Below are 27971 nucleotides of genomic sequence, written 5' to 3'. Positions count from 1 at the left end.
CATCTGCCTGTCTTTCTCTCAGTGTGTCTCTGCATTTACATTCTCCGGCTATTTTCATCCCCCAGTCATGCCTCCCACAGAGGTGATTATTGGCAGTCAACAAATTGGCCCAAATTCTAGAAGCACCCGTACCCTCCAGGGGAGCTAATTTAGCCTGCTTCACTGCTCACCACCAGGATAGTCGAGAATAACTCAGGTACAAGCACATTCCTGTCCCCTATAATGGACTCTGTTAACATAAATGGATATGAAATCTCATGTGGTAAAGCAAAGTGCTGTCCCCTGGAAAGAAAGGTCTGACAGCTAAAAAGGCTGCTCTCCCTGCCTCTAGCCTTGTAGATAAATCTACAAGCATGATATAGTACCATCCCCGAGGGCCTCTCTGTTCTGGTGGATTCTGTGCTGGAAGGATTTCATGTACTGCCAGAGAGCAGACCCCAAGGGATAAAATGCCTTCCCGCTTCTCGTCCTTTGTAGCCTCAAAGGTTGCAAATCTAGCATCTTCTTGCTCCAGCCGGGGCAGCCTCTGCTATGTGTTACTGTGAGGTCCCTGCCCTGTCTGACCTGTGTTGGACACAAGGGCTACTCTGTGTAGTCAGCCAAGACCTATCTCATGTCTTGGCTCTGGTGCTTATGAGCTGCATGACCAGGGGCAAGCCGCTGAAACTCTGAGATTCGGGTTTGTCACCTGTTACACAGAGATAATACCACATGGGTTGTTCTAAGGGTCGGAGGTGATGTATGTAATGGGTCTGGCTTGGGAGGTCCGAGAAAAGTTAACAACTGTTACTGTTGTTGTTAACACCCTGAGGTGCGTATGAGGGCAGGGGGTGTCGAGGAGCCCAGGCCTTTCCTCTGGAATGGTTCCAAAGGTGTCCAATACAATAAAATATTCCAAGGCTGAACCCTATGAAATTGCCAGTATTGACCATTTCTGACCTGTTGTTTTTTTTTTTAAAGATTTTATTTATTTATGCATGAGAGACACAGAGACAGGGAGAGAGGGGCAGAGAGGCAGAGGGAGAAGCAGGCTCCATGCAGGAAACCGGATGTGGGACTCGATCCTGGGACTGCAGGATCATGCCTTGAGCCAAAGGCAGATGCTCAACCACTGAGCCACCCAGGTGTCCCCTGGCAGTTTGACCAAGCAATTACAAATGAGCTACTGTTGCTTATAGGAACCAACACCCTCAGAAAAGGTCCATCCCCCAAAGCAATGCACAGTGAGGAAGGGCTGAAGCAAGAGGGACATGGGGGCCTAGCAGGTCCCCAGACAGAGTGGTCAGTGCAGAGGTGGTGGCCAGCAACCCTGCCCCATTCCCACGGAAGGCCGTGTCCAGCCATGTCCCATGCCTCTCATGCCACCTCCAGGCCAGGGCCTGCTGTTGGTAATGCAGCTCTCCCTCCTGCCTCGTCTAAGTGGTTTCCTCTTGGATCCAAACACACTACCTCCATTGGCGGTGGCTGAGAGTCGCTGGCTTCTTCCAGAAAGTGAAGGTGCATCTGGTGTCCATTTCTTGGCAGGTCAGGAACATCCGAAAGGTCCTCAGGAAGATCAACAAGCCCTTCGGCCTCTACCCCAACTTCCTCAGCCCAGTGAGCGGGAACTGGATGCAACGTGAGTATAGAGATGCTACCCCCCAGCCAGCCTGATTGCCACCAGCCTCCCGTGCCAGGCACCTGGCCGAGTGAGGAGGGACACGTTTATCAGAGCCGCAGGCCAGTGAGGCATCTGCCCCATGCCCCAGGGCACCACCCATCCTGCCAGGCATTGTGGGGAGCGAGCCTTCACTGTCATTGTGTTGTGTGTGCTATTGTGTGACATGTGTGGTGGCAGCCACCCGCCCTCTGCATCCCCTGCACACTCCGCATCTCCAGGCTTCCATCTCTTAGGGCACCACTGAAGTCTCTCTGGTCACCCCCAAACTTGTGGAGGCGTTGCACATAGAACCATCTGCCTACTCCAGAAGTGGCCCCAAGAAAGACTGTGCATCCTCTCCCAGCCCCCAACCTGGTGCTCCACCTCCAATTTTAATCCTTTTTTTTTTTTTTTAATAAGCACAGCCTGACTATATAGCAGTACAAAAATCATGAATTTACTGCTGTATCTTACACCTACCAGGACTGGTCCTGGGATTCCTGCTGTACTCTGTTCAGAAGCTTGTGCCTCAACCAGATGGGTGAGGGTCAGCCATGGAGCCTCATTTACAGCCCCCAGCTCTACCCACCGAAACAGAATGGGGTTTGGGGGGATGTGCAGCCTGGAGGGTGTTGAAAAGCCTCCCACGACCCTGGGATTGCTCCTCCCACGACCCTGGGATTGCTCCTCCACCAAGATTGCTCCTGATCATGCGGTCACAGCACAAATTGGTGGTGACAAGTTCCTTGGGCCCTGCCTTTAGAGGCTTCCCAGAGAGCCCCCATCCCCACCCCCCACCCCCACTACTTTTGCTGAAACAAGGACCCCACTCCCTTTCCACTGCCTCCAGCCCTAGTTGTTACAACATCAGCAAGGGCTCAGGAGCAAAGTACTTGAAACTAATTACTGCATGGCTGCGGGAAATTCACTTTCTCTGAGCCTTGGTTTCATCTCCTGCAAATGGGAGAAGAGCTTGTGATATCTGTTTTGTGCACCATGGAGGAATGTGGGAAAATAGAAGCTGCAGGAAACGGACTTTAGTTCCATCTTCCAGAGATGATATGTGTTGTGCCAAAAGGTAACGGGTGGCCATCAGTAAAAGTATGCAGGCAGGGCCCGGAGGTCTGGCCAGCCTGCGGGGACACAGGGGAGAAACTGCAGAGGCCTCATTCTTGCAACCCTGGGCCTCTGTGATTGCAGGTCCAGAAGGCCCAGAAAATGTGACCCAGGAATCTTCCCCAATGATGACCTCACCCCCCAAGTGGCCTCCTGCAAAAACCACTTAGAGAAATACAAAATATTTTTAACCAAAACACATTGCCAAATCCAAAAGTGCAGGGAGGAAATGAAGGTTTGAATTACAGATTATGACCACAGGAAGACAGTTCAATAACCGTTACTGGTTCTATTTGCAAGGCCTGACTGGGTAAAGAGCTAAACTACCCACTGCTGGCCTGAGCTGCTCCAGGACAGCTCAGCAGAAGCCCACCGAGAGGGAGAAGGCATGGTTCCCCGGTCTGAACAGCTACCTGGGGAAATTCCAGGGATTCCCCTGCCGAGAAGCATAACTTGCAGGCGGCGCCAGGAGTTGCCGGGCTGGGCAAAGTTGGTCACATACAGAAAATTGTTTCATGTTAGTAAAATATGAATCTGAGGCCTGCTGAAGAACAGAGGGAAGTCTAGAGGGCCCAGCTTATCCGGGCGCCCGCCTGCCTTCCCCCCTGGCTCTGGCAGCCCTACTCATCTCAGGCTCTCTGTGATTTCACCCAGGTTTTTTGGTAATTGTGTATTTTTCCAACAGACGATTACATTTCCAACTTGCGTAAGCTAAGTGTGCTCGCCTTCGTTTCTCTCCTTGAATCCTCTGGGTAGCCCATGGATAACCACAGAAACTGCAGCTTGGGGAGGAGGAGTTGGAGCTGTGTCCTAGTTCCAGGCCCTGCTCTGGCTTCTCCCCACTCCTGCTGGAAGCTGAGCTGCAGGATAACCCTGGGGGGGTGGGGGGTGGGCAGGCTGGCGGCAGGGCACTAGGACTTCACAGCCAGGACGAGTCTAGCAGACTCCTGTTGGCACCAAGTGCAGACAAGATCCGTCCTCGCAGAGCCAGTTAGAGCTCAGAGAGCTGCCTGCCCTTCAGCTTGGGCCCGGAGTGGCCTGTCTGCCTGGTCAGCTGTCTGAATCCCACACTTTGCTCAGCAGGAGGGCGCAGCAAGTCCAGGGTCTCCCCAGTGGGGACAGCAGTGTGAGCTGCCTGTCAGCCCCAGCGTGGCAACCTCCATCTGGTTCATGCTCCTTTCCTACCGGCCAGCTCCCCAGCTTGTATGGTGACCACCTCTTGCTGCCAAGTGTGACGACAGTATTGACGTGCTCAGGAAGCAGCAAGGCCCATCTCTGCTCAGGCTCGTGGACACCAATTCACGTTCTTCTTTTGCATTTTATCGACCAAAAGATGGAGGCCCAGAGGTGAAAATGGCTTCTCCTAATCTCATGGCAGATCTGGGTCTTCCGAGTCCCACTCTGGGCTCTCCATGTACCATGCAGCGCTGGAGTTGGACACCAGGGACATACACTAGCTAGAAAGCAGTGGGACCTCCAAATGAGACTTGTTCACTTTGATCGAGGCCCCTGGGACACTTTGCATATATCCCAAAGGAGATACCATGTCTCAAACCCCTATGGAACCCCTGGGGGCCTGGCTCCCCAATGCTGCACATACCTGCCCCTTGGTGCCCTCAGCCACACTACAATTACATGATGAAGTCCAAACTCTGTGGCTTGGCATTCGAGGTCCTTCCCAGCACAGCTCAAACCGACCTTCCTTTCTTTCATTCAGGACTTACTGGATGTCCATCCTATGCCATATAGTCACCAGGCGTAAAATGTGAATCTTATGTGGCCCCTCCTCATAAAGAGCCCACAGCCTGGTGGGGGAGGTGGACTCAGAAGTAGAGACTTATCACACAATTTGGGGAGCTGCCAGGGGCAAAGCACACTACCCAGCAATGGAAGGATGGGCTACCACGGAGCACTCCCCACATGAGGCACCACAGGGCCTTATCTCACTCCTTGGGGTCACCCTGTAGGGAAGGACTGTGAGCAGGTTTCTGAGAACACAGAAAAGCCTTTCTGGAAAGATGCCTGAGCTGGGGTAGCAGTGAGGAAGTGGTAGCCATGCAAGGAGGGGAAGGGGTATTCCTGGTGGAGGGGTCACCACAGGGGAGAGATAATGTGGGGAGCCAGGGGGCTAGGAGTGTCGAGTGGTGGGGGGAGCAGTGACAGGAGGCAGGCCTGGAAGAGTATGGAGAGGACAGTGCCTCTGGCTGTGTGCCTTTGTGCCTCTTCTGTGGGCTGGGAGCTGTGGAAAGGCCCTACACAGAGGCTGACCTGGTTTGACTTCCAGCTTCCCCCAACCCCTGCTCGGCACAGACCTTCTGTTCCGTCAACATGCTGGGCCAAGCCTGCCCCTGAGCCTCCCTTGGTGGTGTGTCCCAAGCTGTAGCCTCCGTGTAGCCAAGGGTGGTCAGGGATGTGCTGTGCTAGTGAGTCCCTCTTCACGCAGTAAGGTCCAGCCCACACTGACCCCCCTCCCATTCCTCCCCAAGGCTCAGGATTTCCCTGATCTGTTCCAGTTTTTGCAAATCCTGACCCTTGCGGGGACATGATTTGTTTATGGGGCTGGAGGGAGCCAGGAAGGCTGGTGTACTCTGGGTATTCCTCTCAGCCCTCTTTCCTGGTCCCCACCTGTCTTTACCCTCTGAGTTTTGGTCCCTTTCTCTTCACACTCATCCTCTCTATCTCTGGGCATAGAAGAAGCGTGTTTCCATGCTCTGGTTGCCTGTAAAGCTGCAGAAAGCGAGGGCTCCGCCACCTTGGTGGCCTTGGAGGAACTATGTAGGCTCCCCCAGGGTTTTCCCACCCAGGAAAGGGGTTGGCAGTGCTTACCTGGCAGGGTTCTTGGGAGATTGTTATAGGTAGTACAGTAAAGCTCCTGGCCCACAGTAGACTCTGGAGAAATGATAGCTTTTGATGGATTCTTTTCCTTTCTCTCTTCCCTCCACCCCCCATCCACCTTCCCTCCTCCTCTTTTCCTCTCCCCACTTTCTCCAGAGGAGCTGGAAATACCCTCCCCATCACCCCCACCCCACCTGAATCTGCCTCCCCATTTTCCTTCCTGTCTCCTGCTGAAGCATATCTTAACGGGGAACTGAAGTTTGCTCTTGGTTTTATCTATTAAATGCCTTTACATTTCGCTGTTGTTAATTTTTAAAGCATGTGAGTGGAGCGTTTTCTGTGTCTTGCTTCACTGGTTCAGTGTTCCTGGTTGACCCATCTTTCTCCCAGGATAGCCCTGGGTGGAGTCAGCCAGTCCTGCTCAGAGGGCAACTTGAGGTAGATGCCACCGGGGCAAAGAGGGGCTCCTCAGACCCAAGTCTTCCCTCCCCCCACCCCTGGGAAACTCCATTTATCCCAATCTGCTCAACTGAAGCTCAGTGTTTCCAAGTGGCTTTGTATTCTGACTAAATTAAGACTCTCGTTCCTCCTTTCCGTGGCCTTTTATGAACCTGCCTGGCATTAATTACCATGTTTGTCACCGGGTAATAAAAATCTCTGAACTCCCTGCCACCAGATTATCTTTTTAAAGAAATGCAACTCATTTACAGTTAATAACCAGAGGCCCTGCCGTCCTTGGCCTGCAAAAGCGACGTGATTTATACACCCGAGTGAGCCCGTGCGCCTGTGTGCCAGATGATCGTGCTCAGGATGGCCCTGGGTTCCCCAAGTCTCAGGCTGGGTCTTCCTTTCTACCCCTGTTCCTTCAGGGCTCAAAGGCTGCTGGTCAGAGGCTTGCTCCCCACCCACACATGGCCCTGGGGGACCATTGAGGCCAGTGGACGAGACTCGCCACCCGGGTGTCCCCTTGGTGAGGCCCTCATAGCAGCCTCAGCAGTTGGAAATAATGCTCCTGTCCTCTCTCCTCACAGACCACGTCTCAGTTGGAGGACTTGGGGACAGTTTTTATGAATATTTGATCAAATCCTGGTTGATGTCAGCCAAGACAGATGTGGAAGCTAAAGAGATGTACTACGAAGCCTTGGAGGTAAGACAGGCATCTCATTCTTCATGGGCGGTTGGTCATTCACCATCGGGCACAGATCCCTGAGTGCCAAGGGCTTCCCACCCCTCCCCTGTGGTGAGCTGGCCAGAAAAACAAGGTGGTCTCCTCCCCAGCCAGGTGCTTTGCACACCCAGCTTGTGACTCTTCTCAAATGCCTTGAAATTAGGGCCGTGTTAGCATCCTCGTTTTACAGATGCAAAACCCACACTCAAGGAGGTAAAGCCATTTGTCCGAGGTCTCACAGGAAGCAGTCTGATTCAGAAATCGTGGTGTCTGGGCTTCCGTGAGTGTGTCAGAGCCCAGAACACAGCCAGACACTGGCCTGGGAGCCCACAGATGAGGCTGCCAAAGCAAGACCCTCAGCCATCTTCCTGCAGAACCAGAGGTGATGTAATTGGCATGTCCAGGTGGGGAGGGGCCTCCCTCAGCGGAGCATCCAGTTCTGCTCCTTCTCTTTATGTGGATGGAAACCAAGGCCCAGAGAGGGGAAGGCACTTGCTCAAAGCCACACAGCACAGAGCTGGAGCCAGATCCAGATCTTCTAACCCTGTCCCCGTGTCCCCTCACTGTCCCTCACCACTGCTGGTCTGTATCCAGGGTGTGAACTGAACAAAGGATGGTAGGCTGAGATGAGTCTCTCCAAAGAAAGGGGGACTTTAGGATGGAAGAAGAAGTTGGTTGGCCCAAGCTATGGAAAAGGGGGCTATGGAATCCCAGCAGCCCTTCAGTAGATACTTCTGAGCCCAACTAAGGAAAGGGCACTGGGTAGGCTCTTAGCCTCAGTTTCCCCATAAAGTAAGTCAAACAGTTTGTATCTGCTCTGCTACCACCATGGTCTGAGGTCATGTGCCCCCTAAACCTGACTTCTTGCTCCCATCGCCTTTTACATTGGTTCTCCCTCCACACAGCAGTCAGAAGAACTGGAAATTCATGTTCCTACCTCACGGCTCCCCATCATACTTAGAATAAGCTAGACTCCTCACCTTTGCCCACCTGATGGAGACCTACCAATCACCTTGAACTCTTTCCCCTTTACTTTCAGCTCTGGTCCCCAGTCTTCCTCAGACATACCAGATTCATTCCCACCTCAGGGCTTTTGTACTTGCTGTCCTCTCTACTTAGAATAGCATTCAAATGGTGGGTCCCATTTGTTGGTCAAGCCAAATGCCACGGAAACTGGCCTTTCACAGTCTCTCTCTGTCACATACTATAGACTTACTCTTCTTTGCCTTCATATGCACTTGTTTACTTGTTCATTGTCTGCCTTCCCCAAAAAGAATGTGAGTTATTGAGAAGCAAGGAGCTTGTCTAGTCATTCACCCTGTCTGCCTCACTCCTAAAACTGTGCTTACTACATAGGAAGTATACAATATTTTGTGAACAAATGAACATACAATTGCTGAAGGGATAGGTGGGTGGATGGATAGATGAATGGATGGGTAGGTGAGTGGATGGATGGATGGATGAGTGGATGGGTGGATCAGTGGGTGGATGGATGGGTGGTTGCATAGAGAGATGGGTGGGTGGATATGTGGGTAGAAGGATGGATGGGTAGGTAGGTGGAGGATAGATGGGCGGATAGGTAGATAGGCAGGTGAAAGGATGGATAGGTGAAAGGATAGATGGATAAGTGGATGGGTGGATGTTATAGAGGGATGCGTAGGTGGATGTGTGAGTGGAAGGATGGATAGGTAGGTAGGTAGAGGATGGATGAGTAGATAGAAGGATGGACAGGTGGGTGGATATGGTAGATGGATAGATGGGTGGATGTGGGTGGAAGGATGGATGGGGAGGTAGGTAGAGGGATAGATGAGTAGATAGGTAGATAGGTAGGTGGAAGGATGGACAGGATGGATGGGTATGGGTATGGATAGATGAATGAATGAACTCTACCCTCTGACTGCATGAATCTGGCCGGGAATGGTCATGCCCAAGGGAAGCACATTGAAACAGGCCTCCACAGCCATGGACCTTTTAAACTGTGGACGTGGGGATGAGTTTTCCCCACCTAGCTCTCCAGCACCAGGACCTTGGTCATGAAACAGCTGCTGGGACTCTAGTCCTATCTCAGTCTGAGTCTTAGCCCCGGCTTCGGCTTTGGCTGAGCTTAGACCACAGCCAGTGTCTGCTGTCAGAGGATCAGTGTTCTGCCTGCATGGGATATGCTGCCTGGAAAGGCCTTTCTGCACTTTCTGCCATTCCTTGCAGGGTAAACATGAAGTTAGCAGGCAGCCTGGTTCCTTGCCCTCAGGGCACACAGTGGTTGAGGCTTCAAGGGAAGAAATGGCCATGAATTATTTAAGCAAACTGGAAGCTTTATGGAAACTACTTGATTGAACAGGAGAGAACTTGGCTTTGCTCCCCTCATTTGATATCCCCAGCGAATAGCCTGGAGTGTCTCTGACCCTGGGTAAAGACTGGGCCTCTGGCAAGTTTAGAGCTTTGAAGAATATTCTGGTAATTCTCAACCTTGTCCACACGTTAAAAATCACTGGGAGGAGCTGTAAAATCCCATTGCTCAGGCTGCACCCTAACAAGGATACATCAGAACCTCTGGGCAGGGGCCCAAGAAACAGCCTTGAAAGCTGCCCGAGGGGGTTAGTTGCTGTCCAGCAGAGAGTGGGTGAGGATGATTCAGACAAGCTGACCAGGCACAGCCCTGAGGGCTACGGGAAAGCATCTGTCACTGTGGCCTCCTCCAGGCCAAGTGTACAGACTGCCTTGTCTTACTTAGCCCCATCTTAAAGGTGAGAACCTGAGGTCACATGGCAGCCAGGGTGCAAACACAGATCTGACTAACTCCAGATCCAGTGCTCCTGCCACCTGCAAAGGAACCTGGCTTGCCTGAAATCCCTCTGGGGAGTGGACAGATGGGATCCTCTCCAGGAAGCAAAGGATGCCAGAGTCTTTGAATAAAACCTCACGGCTATCCCAGGAGTTATTCCCATTTTACAGATGAGGAGAGGGAGTCTTCAGAAAAGTGAAATAATTTGCCCAGAATCACCCAACTCTCACATTGCAGAGCTGGGATTCAAGCCCAGTTCTCTGTATTCTCCCTCAGTTCTGCTTGCCTCCTGTACCATTTAAACCTAACCAGTCAGTGGCCAGCCTGTGCCATCTTGTGTGTTGCTTAGAGTTTTAGAAAGCCTTGTTTTTTTAAATCTTTGTACCTATCTGCTTATCTCAGTTTATCCTCACAGAGAGATGGTCATTTCCTCTTTACCATGATTACTTTGCTTGGGGTTAACTCAAAATGGAAATAACCTATGGGTGCCAGTCTTGAAGGGGCAGTTTCTGTGCTACCACATGAGGCTTCATGGACTCTCCCCCAGGTGTCGACAAAGGGTGACTGAACCAGATCTCTGCACCCTAGACTAGCCTGCCACCCCTCCTCCACACCCTCATGGACCGAGCTCTGCCTAGGAGCCTGGGCCCTGCGCAGAGCAGAGCCAACCCAGTAGTGGGCAGCTGCCCAGACCCCCCAGAGCTCCTCCCGCCATGGTGCAGGTGCCCTGGCATGTCACATCATCAGAGCTTCCCCATCTGCTGCTCAGAGACTGTCCTGCAGCCAGCCCACCAGCCGGGACCTTTCAGGAGGGGGAAAGGAACAAACAGATCCAAGAGCCAGTATTGTTTGAGCACCATCTGTATGCCTGCCCCTGGCTGGAGATTGGTGGTGGTGGCCTCTGCTGTCACAAGGCACTCAGAGTCCTGGAAGAGAGACAGAGTTGCCCCAGAACACACACACATATGGATGCACAAAGTGGGGACAGCACCGTGTAGAAAGATAAGAGGGGAGGCAAGTACAGGGGCAGCAGTGGCTCGGTCTGGGGCAGCACATTGTGGAGGATGGAGTAGCAGAGTTGAGGTGGAACATGTTTCTTTCAAAATACTAACCCCAAATCATAATTCCCACATGTATTTGATTTTGTTGGGAATCTCTACAAACAGGTGAGCTCCCCAAGGCAGGACCCAGGCTGTGTGTCTTCAGGGGCTTCATCCCCTGCACCAAACCACCGACGGGGCACAGAGGAGGCACTCCTAGCATACTCGAATACTCACAGGGAGGAGGAAGGTGTGAGTGAAAAAGAGGCCTGGAGCAGGGGACAGACTGGAGAGGAACTGGAATATATTGCCAACACACACTGAGGACTCTCTCCCCCAGCAAGTGTGCTGAGCTCTACACACACATCCCCTTGAGCCTCACAATCCTGTGAGGTGGTTTATGCTCACATCCCCATTTCATACATTTATTTGGCAATTGAGGCACAGAGAGCATATAGAACTTGCCCAAAGTCACACAGCTTGGAACGGACAGAGGTGGGATTTGAACTCAAGGAATCTGCTCCTGGGCACCCTGCCTGTGGTATCAGGTTAAACTTTAGGCCCATTATTTACAGAGAACAGAGACCCCTAGAGAATAGGTGGGAGGGGCAAGAATGCAGGAAGATACCGGCCAGGGCCCCAGAGGCCCAGCCCTGGACCAGCATCCACAGGCGCTGCCGTTACCTCTGTCTCCAGGGCTCCCAGGGACTAACGGCAGGGAGTGGGGGGCACCATGGCCTGACACCTGCATCCCCCAGCCTCCTTGGAGTCTTTACCAGCAGTATCATCTCCCACGGAAGTTGAGGATAGGGGTTCTCAAAGCCCCTTGGCACCAGGAGGAGCAGCTGTCAGGTACTAGAGGAGCAGCCTGGGTATCTGGGGATCCTCGTCTTAATCCCAGCATGGCTGGGTAACCTGGGATGAGCCCCTCGACCCCTTTGTCTGTAGAGGACATTAGAGCCATGTGCTTGGCTTGTTGTGGTCATTAAACTAGGTGTATGATAAGGGCTTGCAGAGAGCAGCCCTTAACTTTCTGTAGGTCCTTTTTGAGAATCAGATAAAATATATGGACCCTCTTCCCATGAAAATGCACATACACAAAAATGTCACATACAATTTGAGTGGCCTCAGGACCCCCTGGAACCCATCCACAGGCCAACTGGGCTTCAGGTTAAGATTCCCTAACAGAGGATATAGTGGAGGATGGTAAGAATTTTTAAAGATTTTTTAAAATCTTTGTACATAGGAGATTTAAAAGTTTAAGAGAAGCGCCTGGCTGGCTCAGTTGGTAGAGCATGTAACTCTTGATCTCAGGGTTGTGAGTTTGAGCCCCACACCGGGTGTAGAAATGACTTTAAAATAATTTTTTTAAAAGTCTAAATGAGAGACTCATTCTGGGGAGTTGTCTTGTGTCCAGGCCCCCAGCAGGCACCAGGCTTCAGCCAGGTGAGTGGCTAAACCTCCTAAAGGCCCCATCAGGGGCCACCGCCAACTGCCGGCCGAGGTCAAGGACCTCCTTCGCCTGGGATGGAGGGCTCAGCAGAGCTGCGTTCACTGCCGTCTGCAAAATGTTCATTTTTCCGTCCTCTCCCCCTCCCTTCTCTGTCCCCCTTCCTACGCCCCTTCTCCCTGCCCAACTCCCACCTTGCTCCCAGGCAATAGAGACCTACTTGCTGAATGTCTCTCCTGGGGGGCTGACCTACATTGCTGAGTGGCGAGGGGGGATTCTGGACCACAAGATGGGGCACCTGGCCTGTTTCTCTGGGGGCATGATCGCCCTCGGCGCTGAGGATGCCAAGGAAGAAAAGAGGGCCCACTACCGAGAGCTCGCAGCCCAGATCACCAAGACGTGCCACGAGTCGTACGCCCGCTCAGGTAACCCTGCAGGGGGAAGGGGCAGCAAGAGACACTGAGGCTAGACACCAGGAAGAACCAGAAAAACCAGCGGAGCGGCAGTGAGTGAAGGGAACACACAATCTTAGGGCGGTCTCACCTTGGGAGTTATGTAGAATTTGTATGAGGGACGTCCTGTCTATGCACTGAGACTGTACCCTAAGTTAAAAGGAAAACAGGGGTGATGTATTAAGCATCTGTGCCAAGTGTTGTTCAGCACTGGATGTGCATCATCACCGAACCGCACAACACAGATAAACTGAGGCCCAGAGAGGACTTGCCAAGGTCCTATGTGAGGGGCACAGAGCAGAGGGTCCTCCAGGCTTCCTGAGCCTAGCAGATTCCTTCGCCCTGAGCCCTTACCCCTGAATGTACCTCTGCCTTTCCTCCCCAGCACCCCTCCATTTAGGGGGTCTTACCACCTCTGGCCCCACCCTGTTTATCCCCCTCTTTGACCACCAGACCACCAGAAAGTTCAAGAGCTTCTTGACCATCCCCACCTAACAGCCATCACAGACTTATCAAATGCTAGATTCAGAAGTCATGTTGTAGAACAAGAGCCCAGCTCCCGGTCTTACATATGGGGAAACTGAGTCAGTCCAGAACAGGAAAGTGACTTCGCCAAAGTCACATTGTGCATGATGAGTAGCTAAGCCAGGGCTAGAACCCAGGTCTTCTGATGCCCAGCTCCTCCTTGTGCATTGCCTCTCTAAACAATGCCCGTCAAAAAAATCCATCCCCCAGGGCCCTGAGAGGTGTCCACTGCTCTAATTTAATCCCAGTCTTGGTTGGAGGAGAGGACCTAAAATTTGCCATAAATATTCCTGGCTCAAGTGCCACTCTACCACTCACCAGCAGGATGGCCTGCGTTTTCTCATCAGTTCAACGGGATAAATAACACAGGTCTCCCAGATGAGATACCGGGTCCCCTAGAAAGCACATTGCTGGCCGCCTTCAGCCCCAGCATGGAAGGCATGTGTTAGCTCGAAATGTGTCTGTGGACCCCCCACCCCCCCAGGCAAGTCCAGATCTCCCAGAGCTGTTTTCATGAAGCCAGAGATTCTCAATGGGTCCTTACAATGGGTCTGCAATTCCCTTCAAAGAGCCGGGGCCGTAAACAAATAGGAAATCTCAGGAATAATCAAAAGCTCACTATTTGTCTGGGACAATCAACCCAGACCATAAAAGACATCCACTTAATAGAGCATACTGTTCCAGCCACCCTGTCCGTCCAGGGACAGCCACAGCGGGCGCCCGTGCCTCCACCCTGTCAGCCGCTTGGCAAAATGACTCTTAGCTAGCAGCCAGGAGCAGCTGCAAGCATCTGAGAAATCGAAGAGGTCAGGGTCTGGCTAATTGGGTTTCTATGTAGAGCTCTCCATGGAAGAGTGGGATGTCCTGCAAAGCTCCAGTCCTCTTGAGAAAAAACAACCCAGGGCCTCCCAGGGTCCTGACCTGATGGGAAGAGGAAGGCACACCTAGGACCAGAGCCGGGCACTCTGCTGACCCAGACAGGGGGTGCAGGCACTAAGATGGAGGAGGATCTGACCCATCTAGCCTCATCTTGGGGTCTTAGAGTCTTGGACCCAGAAGGGAAAGAGCAAGAGCACAGTCTAGGGAGAGGGCATCAGATGGATCCAGGGTCACATCCCAGCTCAGTCATAGCTCGCTGTGTTACCTTGGACAAATTACTTAGCCTCTCTGACCCTCAGTTTCCATATGCCTGAGAGGGACAATAACATCTACCTTTAGCAAAACAAACAAACCACATTTTTTAAGGATCAAAATAATGTATCTAAAGCACACAGCACAGTCCTTGAAATCAGAGGTGGTGGCCATTGCAGCAGTTATAATTATGATCCTCCAGAAAATAGGAATGGCTACCAAACTGTCCAAAAACAAACAAACCAAACAGTGACAGAAACAAAACGCAGACCTCATCAAGCCCTCTTTATCTAGCTGCTTCTGCCTGAATATGTGCCTTCTGGGCATTTCTTCCTTGTTTCCACCTCAGCAGCGTCCCAGCCTGTCAGCTCTGGAAGGTTCTTAGTTCTCAGAAAGGGGTCTGTTTGCATATCAGCACGTCAAAGGATCTGATGAGACTATTTCACTTTATTTGACCTACTGTTCCCCAAAAGTACTTAAATCTGAAATCCTTTCTTGGCTGGTTAACATCTTACAGAGCTAATGTCTTCAAAGCACAGTTGGGGAACATCACCCAAAACTTTTTCTCTCCAGATTGCTGGATAGCTCATTTGGACTCTCAGATTCTAAAACTGCAAAATGTTTGAGGCCTCAGGGGTCTTGCTTTGGCCTGCCTAGGCCAAGCGGGGAACTGTGCATTTGCCAGGCTCAGCCCTATCATGCAGTGTAGGCAGGGCCCAGCCTGTACCAGTCACCCTGCCAGTGGTTGCAGGCCACTGAGATCACTCCTGAGGCAGCTGGATCCTGAAAAGCAGGAGGTGGCAGGTCTGACCCAGGCCCTCTGGTTGGTCCTCCCCACAGATACCAAACTGGGGCCCGAGGCCTTCTGGTTTAACTCCGGCAGAGAGGCAGTGGCCACACAGCTGAGCGAGAGCTACTATATCCTGCGGCCCGAGGTGGTGGAGAGCTACATGTACCTGTGGCGACAGACCCACAACCCCATCTACAGGGAGTGGGGCTGGGAAGTGGTGATGGTGAGTGGGCCGGTTGGGGCGGGAGGGGGGTGGTTGACTGGGTGACCAGTGCCCCGAGAATTCAGTCAGGATCCAGCACCCCCTAGCTCGAGCACGGAGAAGAAGGTCAAACCAGGTCCGCATCTGGCTAAGGTCCTGAGTGCGAAGGGTCAAGGTGCGGTTGCAGAGCCAAGAGTCCCCGGCTGGGCAAAAGCAGGCCAGGAACTTGTGAAGGGGGTTCCGTGCGCCCACAGCCTTTGGGGCCCAGGCTCCAGGGCCAGCACGCTTAGATGGCTAGGGGCAGGGCGGCAGCCAGAGGGGCCCAGCGCACACGTGGTCACTGCTGTCTGACCCTGAGGCCTGAGAAGATGGCTTTAGATTCCTCCCCTCAGACAAGAATGGGCTGCCAGGCCAGCAGATCACCACCTTCCTCTGCCCAAAGCCAGCCCCGCCCTGGGCAGCTCCCCCTCTTTCTCTGGGCTCTGCTCCCCAACACCCATGTCTCTTCCACTAGCCCGCTTGTCCCCAACCACCCAGCAGAAGACCTCCTGGCCCTCTTTGGGGTAGGTGTCAAAGGCAGGTATGGAGAGCCCAGAAGGATGTCTCTTGATGGAGGCTAAGCCTTCTCTGTGCCCCCCTCTTCCCAGCTTCCCTGAGGGCCCACTGCTCTCAGAGGCACAGACTGTCCTAGGGAGAACCACGCCCAGAGCGTCATAGGCAGGGAGGGCACAGAGCGCCGCTCGGGTTCACCTACCTGGTTCATTGGCCAGAATCGGCCTGCTTTCCTGAAGGCCCTGGCTCTTGACCAGTGAAAGCCAAGTGTTTTGTGCTCCTGGGCCCAGCCCACAGGCCCTCAGTGGGTTCAAACTGCTTTATATACAAAAGGCAGACAGCCTGTGGCCTCCCGCGACCAGGGACCGTATCTCCACAGGGAATCCCCGGGGTGTGCTAAGCCCAGTCCCCGAGTCCCGGCCCTCCGCTGCCTTCCTCTGTCCACCTCTGTGGGTGAGTCCGTTAGAGCAGCCTCGTTACCCGAAGGGCAGAAACAACACCCCCCAAGTTCAGAGACCAGGAGAAGAGCTGGAGCAGGCAGCCAGTGGGCTTAGGTCGTCAGCCCTGGGAGCAGGGTGGCTGAGCCCTGAAAAATAATTTGGCTTTCCACTGCCACAAATGCCTGGGGTCCCCGCAGAGCGGTCCGGGGCCTGCCCATCCAGGACCTGGGCACACACGAGTCTTGGGGCAGGACCTCTCCTCTCCCTGCACCAAAGCTGCTCCCTTTTCTTCAGGCCTTGGAGAAATACTGTCGAACGGAAGCTGGTTTCTCTGGAATCCAAGACGTGTACAGTAGCATCCCCAACCACGACAACAAGCAGCAGACTTTCTTTCTCGCGGAGACACTAAAGTGAGTTGGGGCTTGGCTAGTGTTCTTTCCAGAGGGAAACTGGGACTTTCTTAGGGATGGAGGGAGGAGGAGGGTGAGGCGTGGGGTCAGCAGTCCCTCCCTTTACCAACAAATTCTGCCCTCACAGAGGGTGCCCACGAGGGGTGGGGGGCGCCTGGGATCCCGGGTTACTCCCCCAAGGTGCACCGCCTCAGGGGGCTGTCTGGACAGCACTCCGCCTGCAAGGACTAGCAGCGTGCTAAGTCCACTTCTGTAGCCGGTCTCCTCGGGTCCCTTGGTTCTCTGCTGTAAAATGGGGAGAACAACAGTGATGGGGGTCACTGGGGTAGGCCTTCCCTCTACCGGCTTGCTGTGGCACTGTTCCCTCGCTTTTTGGGGGTGGAAGTCAGCCGCCCCATTTCCTTGCTGTTCCCCAAAGCAGCCCCCTTGGTGGTTAACCCTTTACTGTGGATTGGAACGGTCTGTTCCTGCGGCTTGGGAAGTTGGAGCTCTGGAGTCCCAGCTCCCTGGTCATTTTAGCGCATGAACATCTACGTGACTGTAGAGTCTCCTGGGGGGCACATCAGGGAGCAGTCCAAGAGTTTGGACTGGTGTAGTACTCAGGCCACTGTGAAAAGAAGGTAAGAATCTAGGCCCTAAGGGGGGGCCTGCAGGCCTCTCGCACAGGTGGGGAGGGTACCTGAGTGAAGCCAGATGGGTATGCGGTAACCGAGTGAGGGCAGGGGCAGAGCCAGTGCTAAACTGGGTCTGAAAAAAATAAAATAAACCGGGTCCATTGGCCCCAAATCTCAGTGCTCTCCCCAGCATCCACAGCTCCTTCCCTGGGACCAGCCCTGCAAGTACACTTGGGATCTCAAACCTCCCTGCAGCCTTCAGCACAGCCCATGGCAGAGGCCTCTGAGGTTTGTCGTTGACCAGAGTTCCCCAGAGCACTGACAGCTCTGTCTTGCTTCCCTCCCTGCCCCGGGGGCACAGGTATCTCTATCTTCTGTTCTCTGAAGATGACATGCTCTCCCTGGAAGACTGGGTGTTCAACACAGAGGCCCACCCCCTCCCCGTGAACCACTCGGACAGCTCCAGCAGGGCTGGGGGCTGACCCTGACCCGTCTCCCTGCCGCACCGGGGCCCCGAGGGCTGCCTTGCCTTTTCAGGATGCGGGACTATTCTCAAAGGGATTGGGAACATAGGCCCCATTCCAGGCAGACCCAGGGCAGATGTGTCGGACGAGCAACTTCTTTTCCTCTGTGAGGAGACAGGACTTGGAGACGCAGCGATGTCACCCCAGGCCCAGACTTTCCTTTCTATGGAGAATTTCTATGAAACCCACTCCCTTGCCATTCCAGGGCCCAGTGAATGAAGGTTTGCATATTGTCCCCATGCCTTTGATTCACTTCCTCTCATTCAGGGGAGTGTTTGTTTTGCTTGATTTTGCCTTTTCTCTGCAGTTGTGTTTTATCACAAATTATAAATATAGTTTCAAAATCGTGTGCTTTTGAAAGCAGCAGCATCTTGATAAACTAAACCTTAAGGTGTTTGCACACTCAAACCTTGACCCCATTTTCTATATTTTAAATACCTTTTACCCAACATTTACTATACGTTCAACTATGTGGCATTACCTTATAATTTGAGGAGGCATTCCCTTTTGATTTGGGCCTAAGTGTTAACAAATCACTAGTGCTATTTTCATTATTGTAATGGAAAAATCTGTAAACTTACAATAAAAGAGTTTATTGAATAAGAAATACGATTGGGCTCATTGCACATCAGTGACTCCTGGGAAAAGCATGGTCATGTTATCATCAGAAAAAAGAATCAACCAGCAGTTGATTTAACATACAATTTAGTAAAGACTCCCACTTCTATTGCCTTCCCTTAAATTGGTCTTAAAAATTCAGAAAGGGTGAAGCCAATCCTTTAAATGGAATTGGATGTTTATACTTAGGTCAAGGCTTGGAAGAGGCGCAGGGAGGGCCAGCAACTTGCCTGTGGTCACGCAGCCAGCAGACACAGAGGTGAGCCCAGCCCCCACAGTTTGCTCACTCCCCCAGTCGTGTGTCCATCTGTTCACATTCAGCAGATAGTGGTGAGTGCCCAGGACCAGACACTGGGTGAGATGCCAGGGACGCAGCTGTGAGTGAAACAGTCATAAGCCCTGCCCTCAGGGAGCGTAGAGTCAAGTGGGGGAAAGACCATAAAGTAAACTGACAGATAAGTTACATGACTGCCAGTTGTACGAAATGCTACAAAGAAGATGTGAGGCCGAGACACTGTTGGCCAGGACCCACCTTAGGGCATCGAAGAGAGCCTCTCTGAGCAGCTGACTTTCAAGCTGAGGCCTAGAAGATAAGAAGGAGCAGCGGGAGGTGTATCCCACAAACCTTCTCTCCCCAGTGACATCATCTGCTCCCCCCACCTACCCTGAGGCCCAAAACCTTGAAGCCATTATGCAGAGCAGGGTGTCCAGGCAAGAGCGAAGGGAGAGCGTTTCTTCCCCTTTGCAACTCGTCCATACAGCTGACCACACAGGATCATTCTGAGCCCTCCCTCGTGCTCAGTTGCCTCAATTTGGCTGTTAGAAACTTGAGTAGCCCCTGGGGTATTGGAGCCCTAGGCCAAGTGACCTGGCTTTCAGGCCCCTCAGTGGGACCCTGGATAGGTCACCTCACCTCTCAGGTCACTCTTCCATCACAGAGGCAGGAACCTCCACCTCTCAGGGTTGCTGTAAAAATAAGTAGGATCCACTCATGCCCTGGCAGTGTGGGAAGTACTTCTTCCTCGTTCTGGAGAGGCAGAAGCTTCTAGCATCTTCTTAAGCAGTAGTCAGGGCTATGGATGAGCTGTCCCCAAGGCAGGAACCCTGGTGTTTGGTGAATAAGTCCCGGTCTGAACCCAGGAAATCACTTTTGTCTGGCATCAGGATAGTGTAGTTCTGGAGACCCGCCTGTGCCCCTTTTTTAAAAAACCAAAACGGAAAAACCCACTGTACGAGCATTGTGGAGAGGTTAGAGATCTTCATGCTAAGCAGAAAGAAAAACCATCCACCATCCTACCCTCCAGAATGAATACGGTTATATTTTCTTCTAGATCTTTTTCTATGAATGTACAGAATATATTTTGCAAACATGGTATCATTCTATGCTTACTGTTTTACTATAATCTGCTTTTGCTCTTAACCATATATTGTGAAGATCTTTCCATGTCAACAAATACAAGTTTATCACTGTACCTGGCTGTGGAGTATTCCATCGTGTGCTGTATCATGCTTTTGGGATCTAAGCCCCTATTTCTGGGCATTTGGGTTTGTGAGAGTTTGGGCTCTTGGGCACAAATAGTAGAAGCCAACTCTGTGTACCTTAAGCGAAAAAGAAAAATTACAGAAAAAGGAAAGAGAAAAGAAAAAAAATCTTGAAATGCCTTGCGGTGACTCATGGGATCTCAGGAGAGTGAACAGTCAGATCGCAAGAAGGACTAGGAAGAGGATGTGGCCAGGAATCCAAGCTGCAAGACCCAAGGGGCCAGTGTCCCCAGGACTTCATCAGGACAGGTGAATTCCAACGTTCCCAGATCCTACTGTCCCCTTCAAAGAAGTGGGCTTCCTATTGGCCTAGCTGGGTCATGTGCTCCCACGGGTGGGCAGGGCGTCTTGCCTGACACACCAGCCAGGACCCCCCCTCCCCATCCCTTCCCCCCCATCCCTTCCCCGCCCCCCCCCCCCCCCCCCCCCCCGCCGCGATGCCCGGTGGGCTGTTCCCCAGAGAAGAAAATGAGGTTTGCTACCCAAATCATGAAGCCACGCGCTGGTGAAGGCAAATCAGCAGGACTGTTCGCAGCTTCTGCTTTGATTTTTTTTTCCCCAGTATTATAAAGAGTTATGAAAGCATATTTGACCAGTCCTCTTTCCTGTCTCACTGGCTCCTCAGTCAACCCTGGAACCTGTCTCCATGGCAGAGCCGCTTGGCAGCTCCCCCAGGCCCCAGGCTCCCCCACGGGCCGTGTTGCTGTCCCCGCCCCCCTCCGGCCACCAGCGTTCTGTCTTCTGCATTATCGCTGGGGGCAAGTTGTAAAAATGAATATTTTAAAACTCATTCCTCCAGGAGGGCCGTTGCAGGTGGAGAAATCTCATCCTTTTGGCAACCTAACTCCATTCCGGGGATAAAAATAAGACCCAGCCTGAGAGGAGAGAGACATTAAGGGATGAGTCAGCCACGGGGAAGGGGGAGCCACAGACCCGGTTCTGGAAACAGACCTGGCAGCAGACCCCCCCCTCCCCAGCTGGGGGTCAGCCTGCTGCCCGGCTCTTTGGAAGCCCCGTCGTCGATGGAACCACCTTTTGCACCTGTTTTCTTCAGGGCTCACCGCTGGTTCCTGCCCAGAAAGCTTCATTAGCACCTGGCTCCGGGCGGGCGCGGAGTCCTACAGAGCACCACAGCCCTGAGAAGCAGGACCTACAGCCCTTCTCCAGTTGCTTCCTTTTAAACGACTGTGTTTGTTTAGATGCTTTGTACATCATTGTGTCCCTGGCAATTTGCAAAGTTCAAAAACCAGATGCACTGGGGCGCCTGGGTGGCTCAGTCGCTGAAGAGTCTGCCTTTAGCTCAGGCCGTGATCCCAGGGACCTGGGATCGAGCCCCCGGGTCGGGCTCCCTGCTCATCAGGAGTCTGCTTCTCCCTCTCCCTCTGTGTACACACTCACTCTCTCTCTCTCTCTCTCTCTCCTTCAAATAAATAAAATCTTTAAAAAAAATGCACTGGAAAAAAAAGCAAAAACAGAAAATCTGATTTGAAGGCAGCATCCTTGAGACCCAGGCTAGGAATCTCAGTTCTGCCTCCTTTGCTTTGGGGAGGGGACCTCTTCAAGGTTTGGGTAGGTGGGTAGACGGGGAAGGGCCAGCTCCTCCCAGCTACCCCACTGGGGCTCTGTCCTTGGAAATATGCTCATTGATTAAGGGGCACGGAGACCTCTGCCCTCTGTGACTAAAGCTTAATCATATGCTAGTGGCGGGGTGGGGGGGGGCTGCTGATGCTCTTTTTTTTGTATCTAAAAATATCTGTTTGGTTCCCTATATTTGGAACAATATTTTGATCCTGTTCCTCCTGCCTCTTAAGACAGAGCTTTTCGAACTTGAATGTGCACCTGAATCACCTGGGGATCTCGTTAAAATGCAGATTCATATTCAGCAGGTCAGGCGCGAGCCCAAGATACTGCGCTTCTAACAAGCTCCCAAGAGATGCCGGTGCTGCCGGGCCTCAGACCACACTGAGTAGCAAGGCTTCAGCTAACGGCCACTCCTTTGGTGTCTGCCCTCTATTTGCATCCACGGAGGGGCGCCTCAGCAGTATGGTCGTTAAGCACCTGACCCTTGGTTTCAGCTCAGGTCACGATCTCAGGGTTGTGAGATGGAGCACCCGGCAGGCTCTGTGCTCAGCGTGGAGTCTGCTTGAGATTCTCTCCCTCTCCCGCTGCCCCTCCTCTGCTCTCTCTCTCTGTCAAATAAGTCTTTTTTTTTTTTTTTTTAATGTATTTGCATCCATGGAGTTGTAACCTCCCCAGAGTGGAGGGACTCAGGTGTTGGCCTGGCATCTAGTGGTACCCTGACGGCAGAGGAAGCTCTGTCGCCCGCATCACCGGCCCCCCTGCCCCTCCAGCACAGTCTGGACAAGACAGGAGCAGGCTTGCTGCGGGCTGAGAGCAACGCTGTCCGGTAGAACTTTCCATGGTGATGGAAATAGTCTTCCTCCGTGCTGTCCAATAGGGTGGCCACAGGTGGATATTGAGCACTTCAAATGTGGCGAGTGCAACTGAGGAACTAAATCTAAAATTTTATTTTCATCTTAATTACATTTAAACGGCCATGTGTGGTTACTGGGCGCCAGGTTTGGACAGTTCAGTCCTAGGATCCTAGAAAGCCAGTCCTCTGCTCACTGACTCCCTGCCCCACTGGCCCCTCCACCACCTCCCTGCAGCATTACAAATATCATCTTAGAACAAAAGATATTGTGTGGGGAGGCGAGGGTTCCCTTGAACATTCCTGGTTATTTTTATACTCATTCCAGCCTCTGCTTTCCACAACAGTCTCTGGTTTTGTTTTGTTCTCAGCCACTGTGTATCTGTGGATCTGCAGGCATTGGGTCAAGTGGAAGATAAGAAAGACAGGACACCAGAGGGCAAACCGTGGACCTGCCCTTTCCCTGGGCTGTGTGACCTTGGGCAAGCCCCTTAATGTCTCTGAGCCTCCGCCTGTCTCTGTGGAAAGGGAGGGTGATTTGGGGGTTAATTGAGCTCCCCAGTGTAGTAACTCAATACATACAGTAATGGTTGTGACTGCTATTATGTGAACGTTCTCTGTAAACTAGAAAAAGCTGCTGTCAAAAATTCTTCTTTTTAAACAAAACGCTCTGAAACTCAGAGGAAACTACATCAACCAGGCCCAGGAGACAACCCAAGATCTCAAAGCAATAAATCTGCTGCTTTTCACATTGAGCAAGCATTTTGCCCTTAGCCCTGAATCTATGAAACTGGGAAACTGGAGTGAGGATCCAGGGGCTTCCTGGGGCTGGCCTGGTTGGTGGTGGTGGCGGGGATGGGATGGGGTTGCTGCTCAGGCAGGGGCAGAGGGCTGAAGGAACATGCTGGGAGTTTGTCCAGATCTTAGCAGAGGCCCCCTGCTTGCCAGGGCAGGAGGTGAGGGGTGGCGATGGGGGAGACCCCGTTGGTCTTTCCTCTTGAGGACATCCCTGGGGAAAGGTTCCTTCAACTTCGGAAGAGAGGCATGGCAGGTGACCCTCCTGCCCTGACCCTAAGGAGCCCCTTGCCACCACGCACTGGTCCCTTGGGAGCTCCCCTGAGACCCCGGGTGGGTGGTTCTGCTTTGGCCCACAGAATGATCCAGGACGGGGCAACCATTAGATCCGTGGTTCTAAGAGGATGGAAGCCAGGTCCGAGGCACCAGCAGCACCTGGGAGCTTGGTAGAAATGCAAGTTCTCAGAGCCCCCCTCCGCAGACCCTCACAGGTTATGGGGCTCCTTGCTGCCTAGGCCACCATTCCAGAACTCTCTAGGCTTTGTAATTCCACATGTGGCCATTAACCATCTCTGCCGGGCAATGGGCAAGGTGCTGTAACCGTAAGCTTAGACAAGACAGAGACAAGGTCTCTGCCCCCGGGGAGGAGGGGGCTTCCAGGCCAGTGGCGGGGGTGGGGGGTGGGCGGTAGCACAGAAGTAATATGGGTGCAGACGGAGGTAAGTGATGGGGGGCCACAGGCAGGGAACATATGAGAGTGATGGGGGGTGGCCCCCGGGGAGCAGACCTGTGGGACAGACCATTCCAGGCAATGGGAACAGCAGGTGCAAAGGCTCAGAGGTAGGAGGACGCACTGGCGGCCCTGAGAGCCATGGGTCGGAGCAAGTCGGATGGACCGGCCTCCATCCTGCAGGGCCTAGAGGGCCAGGGGCAGAGTCTGATTTTAATCTGAGCAGCAAGAAGCTAGGAAGAGGCTAAAGCAGGGCCACGAGATGACCTACTTTGCATTTTTGGAAGTTTTCTCTGCCTTCTGAGGGGCGAGGCCTCAGATTCATCTTCCCCTCACATGGGTCCCAGCGGAGACCATTCTCAGGTTCCTAAGCAGAAGCTTCTGAAACTGTCCCCCCGGAGTGCCAGAGAGGCAAGGGCCTCCTGCCATGTGTTTCCATGGCGCTCTGGACTCTTCCATGGGGAGGACATGGGAGACTTCAAGGCCCCGGAGCCTCTCCCTTGACCCTTGTTCCGGCAGCTTCCACTCCCCCGTGTTTCCTCACTCTCGCCAAGCACGTCCAGCTGTGCTTTTGAAAATTGAAGCTGCTTCCTCAGATGGCCCTTCTCCTTCGCTAGCGTGTGTGGAACCGAGGCTGTTTTCTGGCTCCGGGGCCTTCTCTTTTCTCCTTGGAATCTTCTGGATCTGTGGCAGGCAGGATGCCAGTGAGTGCTGGATGAGCAGTTCCAGCCAGGAGATGGCCTTCCGTGGAGTGTCCTGCACAGGCCTGGCTCTCCCTGTGGCCCCTGGTTGCACCCCCTCCCCTCTGCCGTGTCACCTTTCCGGCACTGGCCGTAGAGCAAGTGACTTCACACGTTCTCCCAGCATGAGGCACCCCCACCTACAGTCACCATGTGGCCTTGGCCCCTTCCCTGTCCAAAGCTCCCCTGATCCCCCAGGGGGCCACCCTGAGTGCCACCACCCTCTGTGGCTTTGAGGATCCCGTCTACACTCCCCAGGGAAGACCTCTGACCTGTTCCCTGACGTACCAGCTTCCCTCAGTGAAATCTCTCTAGGACCCTTCCTGCTGAAGAACAAACAAGTCCAACCTTCTAATCTCACCATCTTCCAGAGGTCAGGAGCTGTCTGTCTGCCTCCTCTCTTTCATCTTTGTCTCCACATCCTTGATCTTTCTTTTAAGGAAACCTTTCCTTCCTCCAGCTCAATCGCTGTGTCTTCCTTCATTTGACTATTTTTTCCCCATGGCTCCAATGTTTTAAATTAGTCCCATTTTTCCTTGAGCCTCTCTAAATGAACCCCCCTTTTTTTTTGAAGATTTTATTTATTCATTTGAGAAAGAAAGAGAGCGTGCACCCAAGCACAAGTGGTGGGGGGTGGCTACAGGGGGACCGAGAGGGACAAGCAGACTGCTTGCCCTCCTTGCCGACGGGAGCCCCACATGGGGCTCAATCCCACAACCCTGAGATCATGACCTGAGCTGAAATCGAGTGGTCACTCAGCAGACTAAGACCCAGGTGGCCCCAAATGAACCCTTTTGTTTTTTAAAGATCTTCGCTGTGGGGCACCTGGTGGCTTAGTTGGTTGAGCCTCCAACTCTTGGTTTCAGAACCCAAATCGGGTTCCTCACTTTGCTCAGGGTCTGCTTGGGACTCTCTCTCCCTGCTGCACTCGCGCTCTTGCTCTCTCTCTCTCTCTCTCTCTCTCTCTGTCAAATAAATAAATCTAAAAAAATAAAGACATAAAAATAAAAAACTTTTTTTTTTTAAGTAGGCTCCACACCCCACATGGAGCCCAAAGCAGGGCTTGAATTCAACGGCCCTGAGATCAAGACCTGAGCCGAGATCAAGAGTCTGACGCTTACCCCAGGTGCCCCTTAAGAAAACTTTTTGACTGAAGTATGGTGTAGACACAGTCACATGTGTAAAGGTCACTAATGTGTCATGTGTACAGCTTCTGGAATGTTCACCTATGTACACATTCGTGCAGCCTCCCCGCCATCAAGATAGAGGCCAGTCCTAGTACCCAGAGAGCTCCCTCCTGCTGTCTACCAATACCTGCCGCCCGTGCTGGCCTCTTCCACCACCCACTGGTTTCAGGCATGTGGCCTTTGAATTCCCTTAGTCTTCAGATTATAGACCTTCCACTGAATTTTCTACCTCAAATCCATGAGACAACTTATAACAACTTGTGTCCTATATACTAAGGGCTCCTATGTTTCTCTGTCTGGTCATTATAAAGCCCTCTTCTACCCCTTTGTGGGTGAAGTGTGCAAGTAAGCACCTAGAGGCACCCTGAGACGTGCCCTTCCCATGGCAGGTGACCAGCTCCCCCCAGCTCCCCCAAAACTCTGCTGCTTTTCAAACAGGGCAGCCCCCAGCCTCGGGGCCCCTCAGTTCCAGCAGACCAGGAGCTTGATCGCCCCGACCCCTGTTCTGTCCGTGGCCCTGGCCACAGTGCAGAGCGGACAAGAGGAGCAGAGTTCGGGGCGGTTGACTCAGCACCATCTTCTGTGCCCCACACTAACCATTTGAAGGCCCCCAAATGTCCAACACATTTTTTTGTGGCTTGCATGAAACGCAGCTGTCTTTGCATTTGAGAGCCTCAGCCTCCAGTCCTGAATGAGCAACAGGACTGGAGGAAGGGTGTTCTTAGAATACGGAAAAACTCTTCTGGATTTGGCATTCAGTGCCCAGCACTCCAAAACTCCCACCCACCCAGAGAGACTCAGCCAGTACTCGTACCAGCCTGGTGATTCTCGACCCGGGCTGTGCATCAGAACCGCTGGGCTGCCAAGGACTCCAGTGGCAGCCGGGCCAGACCACCCAGAGCCCCTGTGTCCACGCGCTGTGAACACAGCCACCCGTGTGGACAGAGCCCTGGGGGCCTTTCGTGACCCCAGGGAATAAATCTCCCTGCCTGGACAGGATGAGAGCCTAGCCAACGACTGTCGTGACCCCCACAATTAATCTCTTTTCATCAGCCCTGTGCCTGTGAATCCAGCCAAAGCCCCTCAGCACTCAGAGGCACGGCCACATCTGTGGCCACATACCAGCCGCCGAGGCCACGCAAACCAAAGGCCTCTTTTCTCTCCCTCAATGATCTCATTGAATCCTGTGGCTTTAGTGTCATTTATAGGCTGGTGACTCGCGAGTTTATGGTCCCTATAGCTCACAGCTGCAGACTCCTGCACACACCGCCTCCCCGACACTGCGCTCCACGTGGCGGCTCGGGGTCATGTCCACACGGCAGCCTGGGCCTCCCAGGCTTTCCCACCTCGGGAACCGCACCACCGTCGCCCCAACTCGTGCTGTGGGCCACCCGGCCCGGGGCCCCCCAACGTCTTTGGGCTGCAAGACTGACGCAGCCTCCTCACTCCCTCCGTCTGCTCCTGCTCCCCTCAGCCTGGTCTTGACCCAGAAACCAGAAAGCTCTTAAAAAAAAAAAGTCTCAACTTCATGGGGACATAATTTATATCCTATAAAGTTCAACCATTTAGAGTGTACAGTTCATGTTTTCATATTATATGCACAGGTTTGTACTAATCATCATTTAATTTTAGAACATTTATACCCCAAAAAGAAGCCTTGTGCCCATTAGCAGACACTCCCGACCCCCACTGCAGTCCCAGGCAACCACTAATCTACTTTCTGTCTGCAGATCGGCCTTCCCGGACCTTCCATATAAGCGGAATCCTACAATGTATGTGCGGTCTTGGTGTCCGGCTTCTTCCTCGCAGCGCTTCGTTCCTTTTTATTGTCAAAAAACATCCATTGTGCAGATCTGCCACATTTTGTTTATCCATTCATCAGAGGAAATTTGGGTTGTCTCTCCTTTTTGGCTATTAGAAGGGTCTTGCTAAAGACAAATCCGGGGGCGCCTGGGTGGCTGTTGGGTGTCTGCCTTCTGCTCAGGTCATGATCCCGGGGTCCTGGGATCGAGCCCCACGTGGAGCCCCACATCAGGCTCCCTGCTCATCGGGGAGTCTGCTTCTCCCTCTGCCTATGTCTCTGCCTCCCACTCATGCTTGCTCACTCTCTCAAATGAATGAAATCTTTAAAAATAAAATAAAGACAAATCAGGTAACTACACTGGGATTAAAAGGCTTAATTAAAAAATGATAAAAGTGGGGATCCCTGGGTGGCTCAGCGGTTTGGCGCCTGCCTTTGGCCCAGGGCGTGATCCTGG

At 52.8% G+C, this 27971-nt stretch overlaps 1 protein-coding gene across 6 annotated transcripts in view; it reads left to right on the top strand.

The window, feature by feature from the left end:
* The window catches only part of MAN1C1 (mannosidase alpha class 1C member 1), a 148647-nt gene extending 120987 nt beyond the window's left edge, over positions 1-27660 (top strand). The window contains exons 7-13 of one of the 6 annotated variants that reach the window (XM_038531545.1): positions 1525-1618; positions 6622-6737; positions 12236-12455; positions 14979-15151; positions 16417-16532; positions 18478-18547; positions 27444-27485. In XM_038531545.1, the coding sequence (XP_038387473.1) occupies positions 1525-1618; positions 6622-6737; positions 12236-12455; positions 14979-15151; positions 16417-16532; positions 18478-18547; positions 27444-27470 (816 nt within the window). In that variant the 3' untranslated portion in view covers positions 27471-27485. Of the gene's footprint in view, positions 1-1524; positions 1619-6621; positions 6738-12235; positions 12456-14978; positions 15152-16416; positions 16533-17507; positions 18280-18477; positions 19883-22632; positions 22859-27443 lie in introns of those variants that run through there. The other 5 variants (XM_038531544.1, XM_038531540.1, XM_038531541.1 and 2 more) reach the window with 5 other exon arrangements.
* The last annotated feature ends 311 nt before the right edge of the window (positions 27661-27971 follow it).

Source organism: Canis lupus, chromosome 2 (assembly GCF_011100685.1).
Source record: "Canis lupus familiaris isolate Mischka breed German Shepherd chromosome 2, alternate assembly UU_Cfam_GSD_1.0, whole genome shotgun sequence".
NCBI classification, from domain to species: domain Eukaryota; kingdom Metazoa; phylum Chordata; class Mammalia; order Carnivora; family Canidae; genus Canis; species Canis lupus.
This window is presented reverse-complemented; position numbering and strand designations above follow the sequence as displayed.